The sequence below is a fragment of the Nicotiana sylvestris genome, chromosome 4, assembly GCF_000393655.2.
Source record: "Nicotiana sylvestris chromosome 4, ASM39365v2, whole genome shotgun sequence".
Classification (NCBI taxonomy): domain Eukaryota; kingdom Viridiplantae; phylum Streptophyta; class Magnoliopsida; order Solanales; family Solanaceae; genus Nicotiana; species Nicotiana sylvestris.
Genome location: NC_091060.1, coordinates 176,053,119 through 176,068,973, shown reverse-complemented (window position 1 = coordinate 176,068,973; position 15,855 = coordinate 176,053,119). Strand labels below are relative to the sequence as shown.

Here is a 15,855-nt window from a genome sequence, read left to right as displayed (position 1 = left end):
ACATTGATACATAAGCAAAGTTGAGATGTTTCCTGTTTGACTAAAACATTTAAGCACAACAATGATGAAAAACAATACTAGCATTACTTAAACATATTTTACCTACCATTTTATTATTTCAGCCAAAAAAATTATTATAGATATAAAGAGAAAATTCTACTTTAGTATTCGAAATATATAGCACTAAATTCCTAGGTGTATTGGTAAAAATTTGGATTAGACTTACTGACCGCAAATGGACGTGGTCAAGGACTAGACTGACCACGGCATAAGAGCGAGGAGTCGCCTCAAGAAAGATTAACGTCGAGGTCGAGCAACAGGCGTATGAAAGTAACTGTAGGATAAGTTAGAATAGACAAAAGGAATATTCCATTGAATATTCTTTCTATTGTACTTTTTTAGAGTTTTTTAAGGATATCATTTGTAAATAGGAAGTGATAAGGAACAAAAAAGGATCTTCACTTTTTGATAAGAGCACATTGTGAAGGGTTGACTAAAGAGAATATACCAACAGAGGAGGATGCAATGTGGTAGCTACGGGTTCAATTGAACCCATAACTTTCGACGCGGAGTAGAAATTTATGTTTAAAAATTCATTAAAATTGCCAAAATTAATAGATTTGAACCCATAACTTTAAAAATATAATGGGTTCAATATTAAAAATTTTAAAAGTTGAACGCATAGAGTTTAATTCCTGGATCCGCTTCTGTATCCCAAAGCTTGTTCACTGATTACATTGTTCGATTTGTGTTGTTTATACACAAGATCCCAAGATTCCTTACACATCTTCATTTCCTAACATCACACGTTGTTGTCAGAGAGCAAAGTCGTCCAAGCCACCCAACATTTGGGTGATAAATCCCTTCTTATTATATTTATTGTCATTATCTATATTTATTGTATGTTTTTATCACAACATTCATTGACAATCATTGGTCATATATTTGATATTTGTTGCTCTTGAACACGGTCTCACTCCATTGATATTTTACAATCTTTGATTATCTAGAATTTATTATGTTTAACTAGAATTCACTCTCTATTTTCTCATTAATTGGTTTAACAAAAAGCTCTAACACTTTTTGCAAAGGCGAATTAAGAATTTCAAGTCAATTAGTTTGTAATAAATTGCACTTTTCTGACATACTATGTGTATAATTTCAAGTTAAATGTGTGTATAATTTACTGCTTGCATGCCTCAATAGCTAGTACCCCGTTGGACATTATTAGTCGGCTTGCACGTTCTATAATAATTAAAATATGAAAAAGAAACTTTTATATTTGATTTGCAGATTCCGCTACGTGTTAATTGTGCCTAATAATGTGTAGTGTACTGTACTTCTTTCCTAAAATATATTACTACCATATGTTTTACTCATCATAATTATCAACGAAAACCAAATTAATAGGACAAAATGATAGTGGCTCAATTATGGAGATTGAGGAAGACTGAATCAGCATCTTGCCATCTTCTAACCAAAAGTAATTAAAGAAGAAAAGTATATGTCAAACAAATTTAGCTGGGATATTAGAATATTTTTTCTAACATTTATTAGTTTTGAATTTTTTTAACGCTCAATAGTATTGTGTGACAAGAAAGTGCCACCATTACGAAAAGGTAAGTTTTATAGAGCAGTGGTTAGGCCTGCCATGTTATATGGAACTGAATGTTGGCCGGTAAAGAATTCACACATCCAGAAGATGAAAGTAGCAGAGATGAGGATGTTGAGGTGGATGTGCGGGTATACAAGGATGGATAAGATTAGGAATGAAGATATTCGAGAGAAGGTGGGCGTGGCCCCCATGGAGGACAAAATGCGGGAAGTAAGACTCAGATGGTTCGGGCACATTCAGAGGAGGAGCACTGATGCACTGGTGAAGAGGTGTGAGCGACTGGCTGTAGTGGGCATGCGGAGAGGTAGAGGACGACCTAAGAAGTATTGGGGGGAGGTGATGAGACATGACATGGCGCGACTTAGGATTATTAAGGACATGGCCCTTGACAGGGAATTATGGAGGTCGAGCATTAAGGTTGTAGGTTAGGGGAGAGTTATGAATATTTCTACAGCACAATAGAGTGAGACTAGCCAGTTAGGAGTTAGACTGAGAATGTCATTGGTCGTCTATTGGTGCAGAGCTTTACCTGCTAGTTTTACTATACCAGTCATCTATTTCGTATTTCGTATTCTGTATTTCATATCTCTTATTATGTTGTTATTTTATTATGCATTTTTATGGTACTAATATATCGACTCCTGTTGTTTTTTTTTTTGAGCTGAGGGTCTCCTGGAAACAGCCTCTCTACCCTTCGGGGTAGGGGTAAGGTCTGCGTACATATTACCCTCCCCAGACCCCACTTGTGGAATTATACTAGGTCGTTGTTGTGTTGTTGCTCAATAGGAGGTCCAATTACACATTCCAAATTTATTTAGCCCTCATATATTTGATTGTCGTTACAAATATAATTGTCATATAACTCATAATATTCTAGGCCATTACTTTTGTTTTTTGATTTATATTATATAGGGTAGTATTGAAGTCTCAAATATATTGAACAACAATAACACAAAATTATTAAAATTCAAACTCAGAAAACTTAGGATTTATAATTGTGAGTTGTACACTAATCACTCTTAATAATGTTCCCTTCAATGAAAAGCAAGCATCACCATCCACGTCTTTAACGCAATTTCTTTTATTTTATTTTCAAGAATTTTTTTTGGAGTCCATTCCTTTTATTTACATTATCCACCATGTTCTTTTCATTTCTTTTGGCTCTTTCATCGGCATAATATTTTAATCATCATTTGGCCTTGCTTTTCGCTCAATTATCGAATGCCAAAAAAAAAAAAAAAAGACAAACAAATTGATGAAAAGATGTAGTAATAAATTAATAAACCATTCAAGTGTATATAATTTCCAAAAACAGCAGTGATTACTAATAGTAATATATTATACAATCATCTCTAAACCTACCTAACAAATGAATCTCCCCCTCTAACTCCTAATCCCAATCTTAATTCTAACTAAAATAAGTAAACAGTAAAAAATGATTCTGAAAAGGAAAATAAAATAACCTCCAAATATATTCTGTGTCTAAACTTGTCGCTGGAGCTACCTCTCCTTTCTCCAATAAGAAACTGAGTAGGTGTTGTCCCTCTGTATATGACACGTAAGCCTTTTCGAGGTGACTCAGCGCCACGTCACGTGGTCCATGCAAGTGGGTCCACACGTGATAACACCCCCAAATTCCGACAAAATAAGATGGACCTCCGCCTAATATTGGGTTGTCAGCAGAAAGTCAGAGCAAAAAGTTAGAAGAGGTGACGCAATTGGCAGATGGCAGTCAACATGACGATGGAACCGGCCATGGCCGGTGACCTAAACACGTGCGCGCACGTGCTTGATGATGCACTGCTGATATCCCATGCACCATCGTACACCATAGAGCCGTTGATCGTAGATGGTACATTGTTGTTGCTTTGGTTATTATCTTCAGGTTCTTCATTTTGATTTTGCCCACCAGTCGATGATGACTTTTGGCTGCAATATAATTTAGAAAAACTTAGTTAGCAGCAATTCAGATTCAGGTAAATTAGACTCGGTTATGTAAATTTTTAAAAAAAGACAATTTTTTTCCTACTTTACCTTTACCATTAATTACTCTATCATTTTCCAATACTTTTGAAAATATTATTATTGTTATAGGTAACATTATAAAATAAATATTATTTTTTAAAAAAAAATATAAAATTAAAAGTGAACTGAGAAAATAATCGCTAATAGGCTGCATGCATTTCTGGTTTGCGTGGGCTAGTAGGCTATTGAATAAGAGGACAAAATTCAGAGCCTTGGGTTCAGAGAATTGCTCTAAGCCGTTGAACTTGATATTTTCCTATTTCCAAAGCTGATTTAGTTACAGCAAAAGTACTAAAATACCCCTATCGACAAAATTCAGAGCCTTGGTTCAGAGAATTGCTCTAAGATGCTGAGCTTGATATTTTCCTATTTCCAAAGCTGACTTGGTTATATTCAAAGTACGAAAATACCCCTATCGACCACCACATACCCCTGCCAATGTCATACAGATATGTCGAGATTTTCTGTCTTTTCATTGATAGTAACGTCCTAACGTTCTATTAAGCTATTTGATTGACCATAAAGTTTAAAAAAAAATAAAAAATTTTAAAATTTATAAGTCTAAAATATTTATGTAGTTATAAAATTTTTTATTAAGGATAGAATTATAAATTAAGTTAAATTATTTTTAAATTTAAAAATGAATCAATTCTTTTTGAAATGGCCAAAAAAAAATAGATTCACATTCATTGGAACGGTGGAGTATTTGATGGGCCTCATTCCCAATCCCAATTTGTTCACTTACCCAAAAAAGTAAAATGAAATAATTTTCTAAAACAAAATGATTAAGCTCTAGAATTTCTTAGTAAAACTAAATTATATCCCAAAATTAGTACTCCTTTAATATTGAAGAAATAGCATATCTTTTTCTTTTTACCAATTTACGTAATCTACCTAATTTGTTCACATTATCAATTCCAAACTTAGATAAAGAAAAAAATTTACAAAACACTAACCTACCGCGCAAAACTTGTCAATTTATAAAGGGTCTTTAAAATATATAATATTCAATGTTCAGTTATGTAATCAAGAAAGAATTCAATTTATTTTTATAAAATAATCCCTATGTACATATACCTAAAAAGTTTTTCTTACTTCTCACATTAAATAATCAGGGGTAATTTAGTCATAATAGATATTTTTGTATAGAATTTAATATGTTTTTAATAGACGTGCTAAAAGCAAATTGATCATTTATTATGAACCAATAGTAATAATAATGAGCTAAAATGAAATAACATACTTTCGTGTAGTCAGACCTCAATTTGCTTGAAGTTGTTATTGCATAGACCTAGATAATTACTCTAGGACATTTTAAAAAAAAACATTTTTTCATTTTTAGTTTTGAAAATAAATATTTACAAAAGGAGGAATAAGTAAATTTACCTGGTGTTAGGAGATGGACAAAAGGTTATGAGATAATTAGCGCCGGTACAAGTGAAAGTACTTGTCTTATCATCGTAAGCAAAACTGTATGCACTCGGACAAGCTTTCTTAAACAACATCGAATACGACGACGGTTTACAGATGTTGGGACTATTATACGCGCCGGCGCAACAGTATTCATCTTGCCGGAAAGCTTCACACGCGCTCTTACAAGCGACGTTCTCACCTCCCACGCTCGTCACTTTCAGCTCAGACGGACACGCGCCGTTCAAATCCACCACGCATCCCGTGCTTGTACAGTTGTTACCAGAACCACCTTGTGGTACCACAAGCATTGGCAAGTTGTACCCATCGACGAGACTCACGTCGAAGAAATCCATTCCGCCGGAACCGTCGAGGGTGAATTCCGCTAGTGTAGCCGGCGGAGCAGCGTTTCCGCCGTTGCATTCCAGCTTACCGGAGCCGCAATCGCCGGTGGCGCAGGTGAATTTTCCGGTGGAATCTTCTGTACAATGTGTACGAGCCCAAAATCGACCACCCCATGAAGAGGGTACATTAATAGTCTTTGATTCGCCTTTTTGTAGAACAAATCCGGTCGTAGAAAGTGGAGCAATTCCAGCGTTGGATAATAATCCAGGCCATATTGTTTGCTGGCATTTATTTACCATTGTAAATGTTGCAGATGAATGTACACCTAACCAAAAAAAGGAGGAAAAATCAAAACAGAGCAAAACATAGAGAGTTTTACTTGTATGAATTTTTACTTATATTATGAGTTTTACTCTGTTTCTGAATTTTTACTTATTTTATGAAATGATGTGTAAGTGTTAAAAAGGGGCAAAACAGAGAGAGTTTTACTTGTATTTCCTACCCAAAAACCAAAATGAAAGCTTTTAAAGATTTTTTTTTTTAAAAAACAGAGATTTTAAGCATAAAAATCAATGATATTTCATCGTTAAGTGTCAATTTTTATTTCTGATTTTATTACCTGTGATAAAGAGATGTGTAACCGTTAAAAACAGAGGAAACAAACAGAGTACTTTCACATGCGCCATTGGAGGTTTAATTCTTGGAAATATAAAAGGAGAAGAAGAAGGTGGGAATATTAATGGTGGAAAAGAAGCTGGAAAATCCCAAGCCTTCTTCTTCTGATGAAAAGATAAAAGGAAAATGAGAAATGTGAGGAGAGGGGTTTCAGGTAAGAACAAGAGGCAGAAGCATTTATAGGAAAACGAGAATAAGTGGGGCCCACTGAAGAAGCTCTAGTAAAAGCCGGCGGGTATTTTTACCTTTTTCTTTCTTTCTTTTTAGATCAGCAATTCAATGCATATGATATTTTTACTTGAACAATTAATACTATACTCCATCTGATCTAAAATAAGTGATTTTTTAGTTGTTTTTATATATATTAAAAAAAATTACTTTTTAATATTAATTAGTAATGAAATTGATCATATTAATATTTACTATCTCTTTACATAAACACTCATAACATATACTCCAACATTATATATTCCAAGGGTAATGTAGAAAAAAAATAGTTAATTCATTCTTGAAATCTAGAAAAATTACTTATTTTGGACCACAAAAAAAGGTAAAAAAAATTACTTATGTTGGATCGGAGGGAGTAGTATTTATTTGCTTAAACTCCGTGCCAAAGTCAAACAGGATCCCTTTTTTGAGGTATTTAGGATCACAAATTTTAAAAGTCTTATTTTTTTCTTAAACTTCATACTCAGTCAAACAGGTTCACATGAATGAATTGGAACAAAGAAAATAGTATTTATTTTTGTATATCGAGTAATTAATTCACACTAACTAATTTTGTGGTTGAATTATGTCAAAGGTCATTTTTACAAATTGTATATCTCACTTCACTCTTCTACGCTTCTTCTTTTTCTATTTCACCTAGTTATGTTTCACCCTTCACTTTAAAAAAAAAAATTAAAAATAGAAAAAGTTTACACGCTCATCTAATAATTAGTAAAAATGAATCTATCTTTATCTTAAAGTATTGGACTCTCTAATTTCAAAAGAGGAATACGATTAATAGCCCTATGATGACAATCTTGAGAGATCGAACAAAAACAAGAGAAGAAACAAAAATATCAACTTACACCTAGGGATGGCAAAATGATCAAAAGAAAACAGTTAATCACCCATATTATCCACTATAAAATGAGTTGGATAATAAATTTTTTTAAAATGGGTGAAATATAGATAAGAATTATATTATCCATTTAGAAAATGGATAATCAATGAGTCTAACTTTTACATTTGTAAAACCTCAAATTGGGGGTTCCTCAAGTTAGGGAGACTAAGAGTTCTCCCAAAAGTGATCATATGCAAGAAGTCATGGATAATATAGTTAACTCCGCCGGTTAACCCGTTTTTTATCTGTATTAAATATGGGTCGGATCAGATAATTAATCCATTTTTTCATTACCCATTTCAACTCGAACCATATCCAATCCGACCCGCCCGTTTGTCACTCCTACTTACATCCATAATTTAGGCTTTCCTTTTTTCTTTTTGGGTTGTACGTTAAATTTTCAAGTTATTACGTACAGACAAAGTTATCTTAGATCTTCATTTTCGCAGTACTCCATCATAAAGAAAGATTGTGGATTTGTTTTTACAAAATTACAATTTTCTCTCTTTGCACTCTGGTTGTACAAAATTCCACTAATTGATATCATTAAAGTAAACATCGAATTGAAATGTCTGTTAATCTAGCTAGATTGTAAATTATAAATATGGACACTTAATTCGATCCCAGTTGTTCTTTTTGAATTTGACACATATTAGACTTATCGTGAACACTTTAAATACTTTGCGAATAATTTGGAGATCAATTATGAGGCAATTATTAGATGATATGTTGTAATATATAATGTGTGTGGTCATATTTATGAGATACGAGGCGCCAAACGACTTCGTCGATAAGAGTACTTTGGAGTCACCAGTTTGTTATTTTCGGCGTATCTTTGATCCCTTGAGCGAGAGTCCTTTCACACGGGACTTCCAAATCACTATGATCGACTTTCGTCTCTATTCAACCGATTGGTCTCACATTCAGACATTCTTATATCATTACGCTCACGAGAAGAATCTTAGCTTGAGCCCACGTCGAGTGTGTTTTGTTTCCAACCAACTCTACAACAGTATTTCTAATTTCCTATGTTAATATATGTCATCCTCGATTAACAATAGCGTATACCACTTGGTATCGAATTTTGAAGTTCACAATCTATTTTTATTGATTGTTATGCAGAGTATGACACAAGAGTACCAAATTATAATATCTTCTATCAAGTACGACTAATATTGTACATTCGCTGTTGCTTAATAAAATGACAAATGCCACATTCGTTTGTTATTTGATTTTTGTTGTGGAATAATCACATGTCTGTCCTTTTTTTTTTCATTTTCCTCGTTAGTCACGGCTCGCACCATATTTTTGGATCTAGACAAAATTACAACACTGAACATCAGAATTCAATCAAAAGGCTAGCTAGCTATTAGGTGAAAGAGCTCTTTCAAACCCTACATTCATTATCATCAATATTTTCACTATAAACAAATTGGAATTACCTACTAATTTTATCGTTAATGTGTCGCTAAATGTTGATGAGAAAAATCGCGATAATATTTCCGGCGAGTTACAAAGTAAAGACGATGGGCTAACCTAATTGCTAAAGACGTTTAGTCTCTGTTTTGGTCTGAAGGTATTCTTTGGAGAAACAATTTTTGAGTAACAAGATGAAGATACCTATCAAAGATTCAACATTCAAATGGTGGATAACCGTGATATTCTGGAAAATTCTTACTTAGGGCATTTTAGTAATAGCTTATATAAATAATATCTTTTCTTAATTTATTTTCTGTTAGTAGTTGGTCAGCATAGGATCTCTTGGCCTCGTAAGACATCTTTTTCTCTTTGTATATATACATAGCTTCACTGTACATTACACAGACAGAGATTGATTAGAAATTCTTCAAAAACTTCATGGTATCAGAGCTTGAACAAATCAGTTTTTTTCTCTCTGAAAGTTTTTCTTTTCCTCTCCTTCTATTCTTTTCTTCTTTGAGACTTCATGTTTCTTTTGATTCCCACAACCATGGGTGATGATACATCGACTGTGATTCCTATAACTCAGGGAAATGGACAGCAAATTGATGCTTCCCATCCCTATTTCCTTAACTCATCAGATTCACCAGGTATGAATCTGATCAATACCAACTTTGATGGAACAAGCTTTGGAAACTGGAGAAGAGGGGTCCTTATCTCTTTATCTGCCAAGAATAAGCTTGGCTTCATCAATAGTACCTGTCCCATACCACAAAATGATTCAAAACTATTAGTACAATGGCAGAGATGCAACGATATGGTCCTAGCCTGGCTACTTAATTCTTTGAGCAAAGAAATTGCAGAGAGTGTTATATACTCTCAAACAGTTGTTGAGTTATGGGATGAGTTGGAGGAGAGGTATGGTCAAGCGGATGGAACCAAACTGTTTCAGCTTCAAAGGGAACTGAACAATATGAATCAAGGTTCATATGATGTAGCAGGATACTTCAACAAACTTAAGAAGATCTGGGATCAAATGAAAGAACTCAATACTTTCATGACTTGTACCTGTGAATGCAAGTGTGGAGCTAAGTCTCACAACCATAAGGTGAATGAGGATCAAAAATTGATCCAGTTCTTAATGGAACTCAACGACAGTTACAGTGGAACAAGAGGAAACATATTGATGATGAAGCCACTGCCTACTGCAGCTCAGGCCTATTCTATTGTGCTACATGAAGAGTCTCAACGGCAGGTACACTCTAACAATCAGATTTCTAGTGATGCTTCTGCCTTTCTTATCAATGGACAGAAGTGGACACAATAAAAGAAAGTGTTTGAGTCGAAAGGAGGAAATACACGTGCTGATACAGATGGAAAGAAGAGTGACTTATACTGTAGGTATTGCAAAAAATCAGGTCACCTAAAGGAAGATTGCTACAAGCTGGTGGGATATCCACAATATTTCAAATTCAACAATAGACAGAAGAAGAGTAGCTTTACAAATCAATATGCAAATGCAGTGAACTCAGAAGAGTTGTTTACCTCAGGAAACACAGGGAATCCTCTATCAAGTCTTGTGAGCAGTCAAACTTTCACCAAGGAACAATGTGAAAAATTGGTACAGTTGTTCCAGTCTATCCAGGGTGGAAATTCTGGTCCATCTAACCCTGAGGCCATTGCAAGTGCAAATCTGGTTGGTACAATTGTTGCTTGTCATCTCTTCACCTCATTTTTATCTCACTATGAAACCAGGGACAATGGTCACATATTTGCTTCTTTTTTTTCCAAGTTAACCAACAACATCTGGATCATTGACTCTGGGGCTACCAAATATATGACATTTGATGTGTCTCTCCTGCATAATATCAAACATCTTAGTACTCCTATTTTAGTAACTTTGCCTAATTCTTACAAAGTTAGAGTTATATGTGTTGGTAGTCTACTTGAGCCCAGATCTTGAGTTGCATAATATGTTTTTTGTGCCTACATTCCAGCATAACTTGCTATCCGTTTATAGGCTTTGTGAGCAATTTGATTGTTTAATAATTTTTTCTAAACTTGGTTGTGCTCTACAGATCCCTTCAATAAAGAGGGATCTAGTTTTTGGTGATGCGAATGTCGGGCTATATGTGCTGAGGAATAACACTCTCAAGAAGGATACTACCTCCCACGATCATCCAGTTTCTTTGAAGAGCAGTCCTTTGTCTAGAATGTTCCATGTCCAGTGTCTATTTTTCCAAGGTCTTTGTGCCATAGTTCTTTGAGTCCTATTTGTCATGAAGTTTCAAATATCAATGAAAATGTTTCTGTTCTTAATGCTGTTGATTTAGATAAATTGTGGCATTACAGATTGGGGCATCTACCTTATAATACTATGAAAAACATAGCAGACATTTCAATTCCAGCTTCATATAAACAGCATTTCCCTTGTGAAGTCTTCCCTATGGCAAAACAATCTAAACCTCCATTTCCCATTAGTGCAATTACTTCTAAGCACTGTTTTGATCTAATATACATAGACACATGGGGACCTTATCGTGTACCAACTTATAAGGAGGAAGGATATTTTCTCACTATCGTTGATGATTTTTTCGGATGTACTTGGACATTCTTACTTAGTTCCAAGTCATATTCCTTTCATACTTTGAAATTATTTTTGGCACTTGTGGAAAGACAATTTTCTATCAAGGTTAGAATAATCAGGTCAGACAATGCCTATGAACTAGGAGCAGGAGAAATTCCTAAAGCTTTCTTTCAGTCACAAGGGATTATTCATCAAACCACATGTGTGGCCACTCCACAACAAAATGGTGTGGTAGAACGTAAACATAGATATTTATTGGAAACTTGTAGAGCTCTATTGTTCCAATCGCATATTCCAAAGAAGTTCTGGGGGGATTGTATTTCGACAGCTACACATTTGCTAAACAGGTTCCCTTCTAGAGTTCTTAAGAACAAGTCTCCCTATCAAGTTCTTTTTGGGACAAAGCCTGATTACACCTATTTATGACCCTTTGGTTGTTTGTGTTTCTGCTCTACTTTACTTAGAAACAGAGATAAACTCAGTCCAAGAGCCTTTCCTGATGTTTTTCTGGGGTACCCCTTTGGGAAGAAGGGGTACAAGATCTTAAACCTACAGACTAATCGGATTTCTATCTCTAGGGATGTTAAGTTTGTGGAGCACATCTTTCCTTTCTCTTATTCTATCCTAATGAATAAATTGTTTCCTGACTCATTTCCTATTTCTAGTGATTCTGCTTCTTTTCTTCCCTCATTTTCTCCTGTCAGCCCCGATACTACTTCATCTACTCCTGTCACCACTCCTTCCACTATCTCTTCCCCTCAATCTCCTATTTCTCCTTCTCATTCACCTGTTTCACCTACTTCCTCTCATTATACCGGTTCTCCTATTTTTTCTCCTTTTGTTGCACCTGAAGTGTTATTTTCGGCACCTGGACAGGTATTGCGCAAATCACTAAGAGAGCACCATGCTCCTAAATATCTTTCTGATTACATATGCAACTCAGCTTTTTCTATTATCTCTCCTAATCCCCCTTGCCTTCCTCTTCATTTTTTCTCTTTTTCTGCTTTAACCCCACAGAATCAAGGTGTAATTAGCTCTATTTGTCACATAAGTGAACCTACCTCTTTTTGACAAGCAGTTCTGCACCCTGGATGGAAACTTGCGATGGATCAAGAACTTGCTGCTTTAGAGTCCAACCGAACTTGGGATATTGTGCAATTTCCACAAGGGAAGAAGGTTTTTCCCTGTACATGGGTATACAAAGTTAAATTAAGATCCGATGGGACCTTAGAAAGACTAAAAGCAAGGCTAGTGATACGTGGTGATACACAGAGACATGGATTAGATTATATCGAAACTTTTTATCCGGTTGTTAAGATAACAACCATCCGATGAATTCTCTCCATTGCTGTCAAAAGGGACTATGATCTGTATCAATTGGATGTCAATAATGTGTTTCTTTATGGTGACCTAGACGAGGAAGTCTATATGCAATTTCCCTTGGTCTGAATCCTCCATCTTCCTCTCATGTTTGCAGGCTGCATAAGTCCCTGTATGGACTTAAACAAGCTTTCCGCCAATGGTATTCCACATTGTATTCTACATTAAAGACTCGAGGCTTCACTTTCTCGCTGAACGATTATTCTTTGTTCTTTAAGGTCTCTGGAGATATGGTTACAATCCTCGCAGTGTACGTAGATGATATATTACTCACTGGGATCAACAAGCAGGAGATTGGTGACATGAAACAATTTTTGGATTTTGAATTCAAGATTAAGGATTTGGGTAAAGCTCATTACTTTTTGGGGTTGGAGCTTGTTCATGAGGGGGGTGGATTGGTTGTAACACAACAAAAATTTACTCAAGAACTCCTTACAGAATTCAATTGTCTGGGTCCAAATTTGTATCTATCCTTTTGGATCCCACTCTCAAGCTCACAGCTGATTGTGGTACTCCTCTATCAGACCCAATTATCTACAGAAGACTCATTGGAAAATTAAATTTTTTGACCAACACTCGACCCGATCTCTTTTTTGCCGTTCAAAATCTCAGTCAATACATGCACAATCCTTGCACTGGACATTATGAGGCAGCTATGCACACACTCAGGTATTTATGTAAAGATCCAGGCTTGAGACTATTTCTTACACCTGAGGCATCATTCCAGCTCCTAGCTTACTGCGATTCAGACTGGGCCTCTTGTTCCGACACTAGACGCTCTATAAGTGGTTTCTTCCTAAGCTTAGGAGGATTCCCAATCTCTTGGAAATCGAAGAAACAACCAGTGGTGGCACTTTCCTCGGCAGAGGCCGAATATAGATCCATGTGGAGTCTAGTTGCATAGATAACTTAGGTGGTTCATCTTCTACATGATCTATCTGCTGCGCCATCTTTGCTAGTTCATTTACATTGTGATAGCCAAGCCGCCATTCATATAGCAAAAAATCCAGTCTTTCACGAACGAACCAAGCACATCGAGCTTGATTGCCATTTTGTTCGTCAAAAATTGCTTGATGGACTGATATCTCTTTCCTTTGTTACTTCTACTTCTCAACTAGCAGATCTATTCACAAAAGCTTTGGCTGGTCCTCTACATCGTTCACTTCTGAGCAAGTTAGGAGTCCGATCGACGGTCTCCAACTTGAGAAGGGGTGTTGACGAGAAAAATCGCGATAGTATCTCTGGCGAGTTACAAAGTAAAGACGATGAGGTAACCTAATTGCTAAAGACGTTTAGTCTCTGTTTTGGTCTGAAGCTATTCTTTGGAGAAACAATTTTAGAGTAACAAGATGAAGATACTTGTCAAAGATTCAACATTCAAATGGTGGACAACTGTGATGTTCTAGAAAATTCTTACTTAGGGCATTTTAGTAATAGCTTATATAAATAATATCTTTTCTTAATTTATTTTCTATTAGGAGTTGGTCAGCATAGGATCCCTTGGCCTCGTAAGGCATCTTTTTCTCTTTGTATATATACATAGCTTCACTGTACATTACACAGACAGAGATTGATCAGAAATTCTTCAAAAACTTCACTAAATTATTCGTAGCTAATAAAATTTTTTTGATAATTTATTGCTAATCCGTCACTAAATATAATTAGCAATAAATTTTTTAATTAAGCTATAGATTTTTTGATCGCTAATTCCTATTTTTTTTAGTAGTGCATTTTTGTAATATTTTTCTTTGTTGCAGAGGCGGACCTAGGAAGTTGAGGGTAGAGGGGCACATGAGCGAACTACTCAACCAGTGCTTCTTAGTAGTTTATGAGCTTAACGGTTTCAAGTAAAATATATGATCGTTTTCAACATATATACACATATATATATTTACAAAATTTGTCGAAGTTAATAGGGTCCGGAAATCCCTCTATTCTTAATATAGGTCCGCCTCTGATTGCATTGTTGTCATGTAATCACAGGTCATGATAAGATAAACAGGCTGATGATATATATAGTGCCTTTTGGGCTGTTTATTATTCACAACGAAAATAACATTCACGTAGATCTTTAGTGCTATTTGAACTTTGGTTTGTCAGAAATAAATGGAAAAGAAATCTGATTCTTCCAAAAGGAGAACAGATAAAAAGAAGAATGTGAAAAGAAAGAAAAATCTTGAGAGTAGGCAGCTAAATGAAGGCTGGAGGCAACAAATATCATAGAGATATATAAAAAGTGAATGCTACAAATATCAGGACATAAGTCATTATACCGTGGTTGAGTTGGCCTTTTGTCACTTCATTTTCAACTACAACAACAATTGCATGCACGACATTTTTTTTTGAGTCCCTATTTAATGTTCCAGTTCTTAATGCTACGCTTGGCCGTGAATCTATTGGAAATAGTTTATTTACCTAGTTCCTTGAGATAAGAGTAAAATCTGCATACACTGTATACCCTTTCTTAAGCTCCATACTATGAGAATACACTGGGCATATTGTTATTGTTGTTCTTAATGCTACTAGTAATATTTAAACACGATTTTCTTAGTGAATGACGGGCTGAGAAGTATTGGATAAAAGTAATTAGGCAGAATATAACGTTAAATGCTCAAGCTTACTAAGGACATGACCATAAATAGGAAGGTGTGGAGGTTGAAAATTGAGGTAGAGGGTAGGACAGGTAGCCGAGCGTGGTCCTTGTCTGTAACAATAGCTTTAGTACATGATTTAGTATTATTTGTATATTCTCATATCTCTTGACTTCTGTAATTACTTGTTGTTGCTTTCGTATCGGTTTTCTGATTGCAGTACCTAGTGTATTTAGTTTTATACTTTTGCTTCGATTTTCTAATTGGTATGCTTGTCGTTGCCCTTCTTTTACCTATACTAAGCCAAGGGTCTTCCGGAAACAACGTTTCTGACTTTTTGAAGGTAAGGGTAAGATCTGCGTACATACTATCCTTCCCAAATCCCATTTATGAAATTATACTGCGTTGTTGTTGGTTTTCTTTGTGAATGCATCCCTATTGTGGTGCAGAAGGTTTATATTTTTTTTTAATTACATCAGGGAGGGGCTACTGATGAGATTTGATTCCTCCACCTCAACTGTAAAAATCAGCCAAATATGATTGTTTGATGTTAATGCGATGTAATTCGTGTCCATTTAAGAAATTTCATGGAAATCGGAATTTTTATGATTTGGTTAGTTCCGTTAGGTAATTTGGGATTTAGGAGCGTAATCGAAATGCATTTTGGAAGTTCGTGGAAGAAACACTTTCTTTTCTACTT

At 35.2% G+C, this 15,855-nt stretch overlaps 1 protein-coding gene across 1 annotated transcript; it reads right to left on the bottom strand.

Moving 5' to 3' along the window:
- Positions 1-2,867: 2,867 nt before the first annotated feature.
- On the bottom strand, positions 2,868-6,218 carry LOC104233546 (thaumatin-like protein 1b). Its single transcript, XM_009786984.2, has 3 exons — positions 6,015-6,218; positions 5,027-5,720; positions 2,868-3,544 (listed from the first exon to the last, which is right to left on the bottom strand). The coding sequence occupies exons 1-3, from the start codon at positions 6,079-6,081 to the stop codon at positions 3,316-3,318; spliced, it is 990 nt and encodes a 329-aa protein (XP_009785286.1). The 5' UTR covers positions 6,082-6,218; the 3' UTR covers positions 2,868-3,315.
- Positions 6,219-15,855: the final 9,637 nt, after the last annotated feature.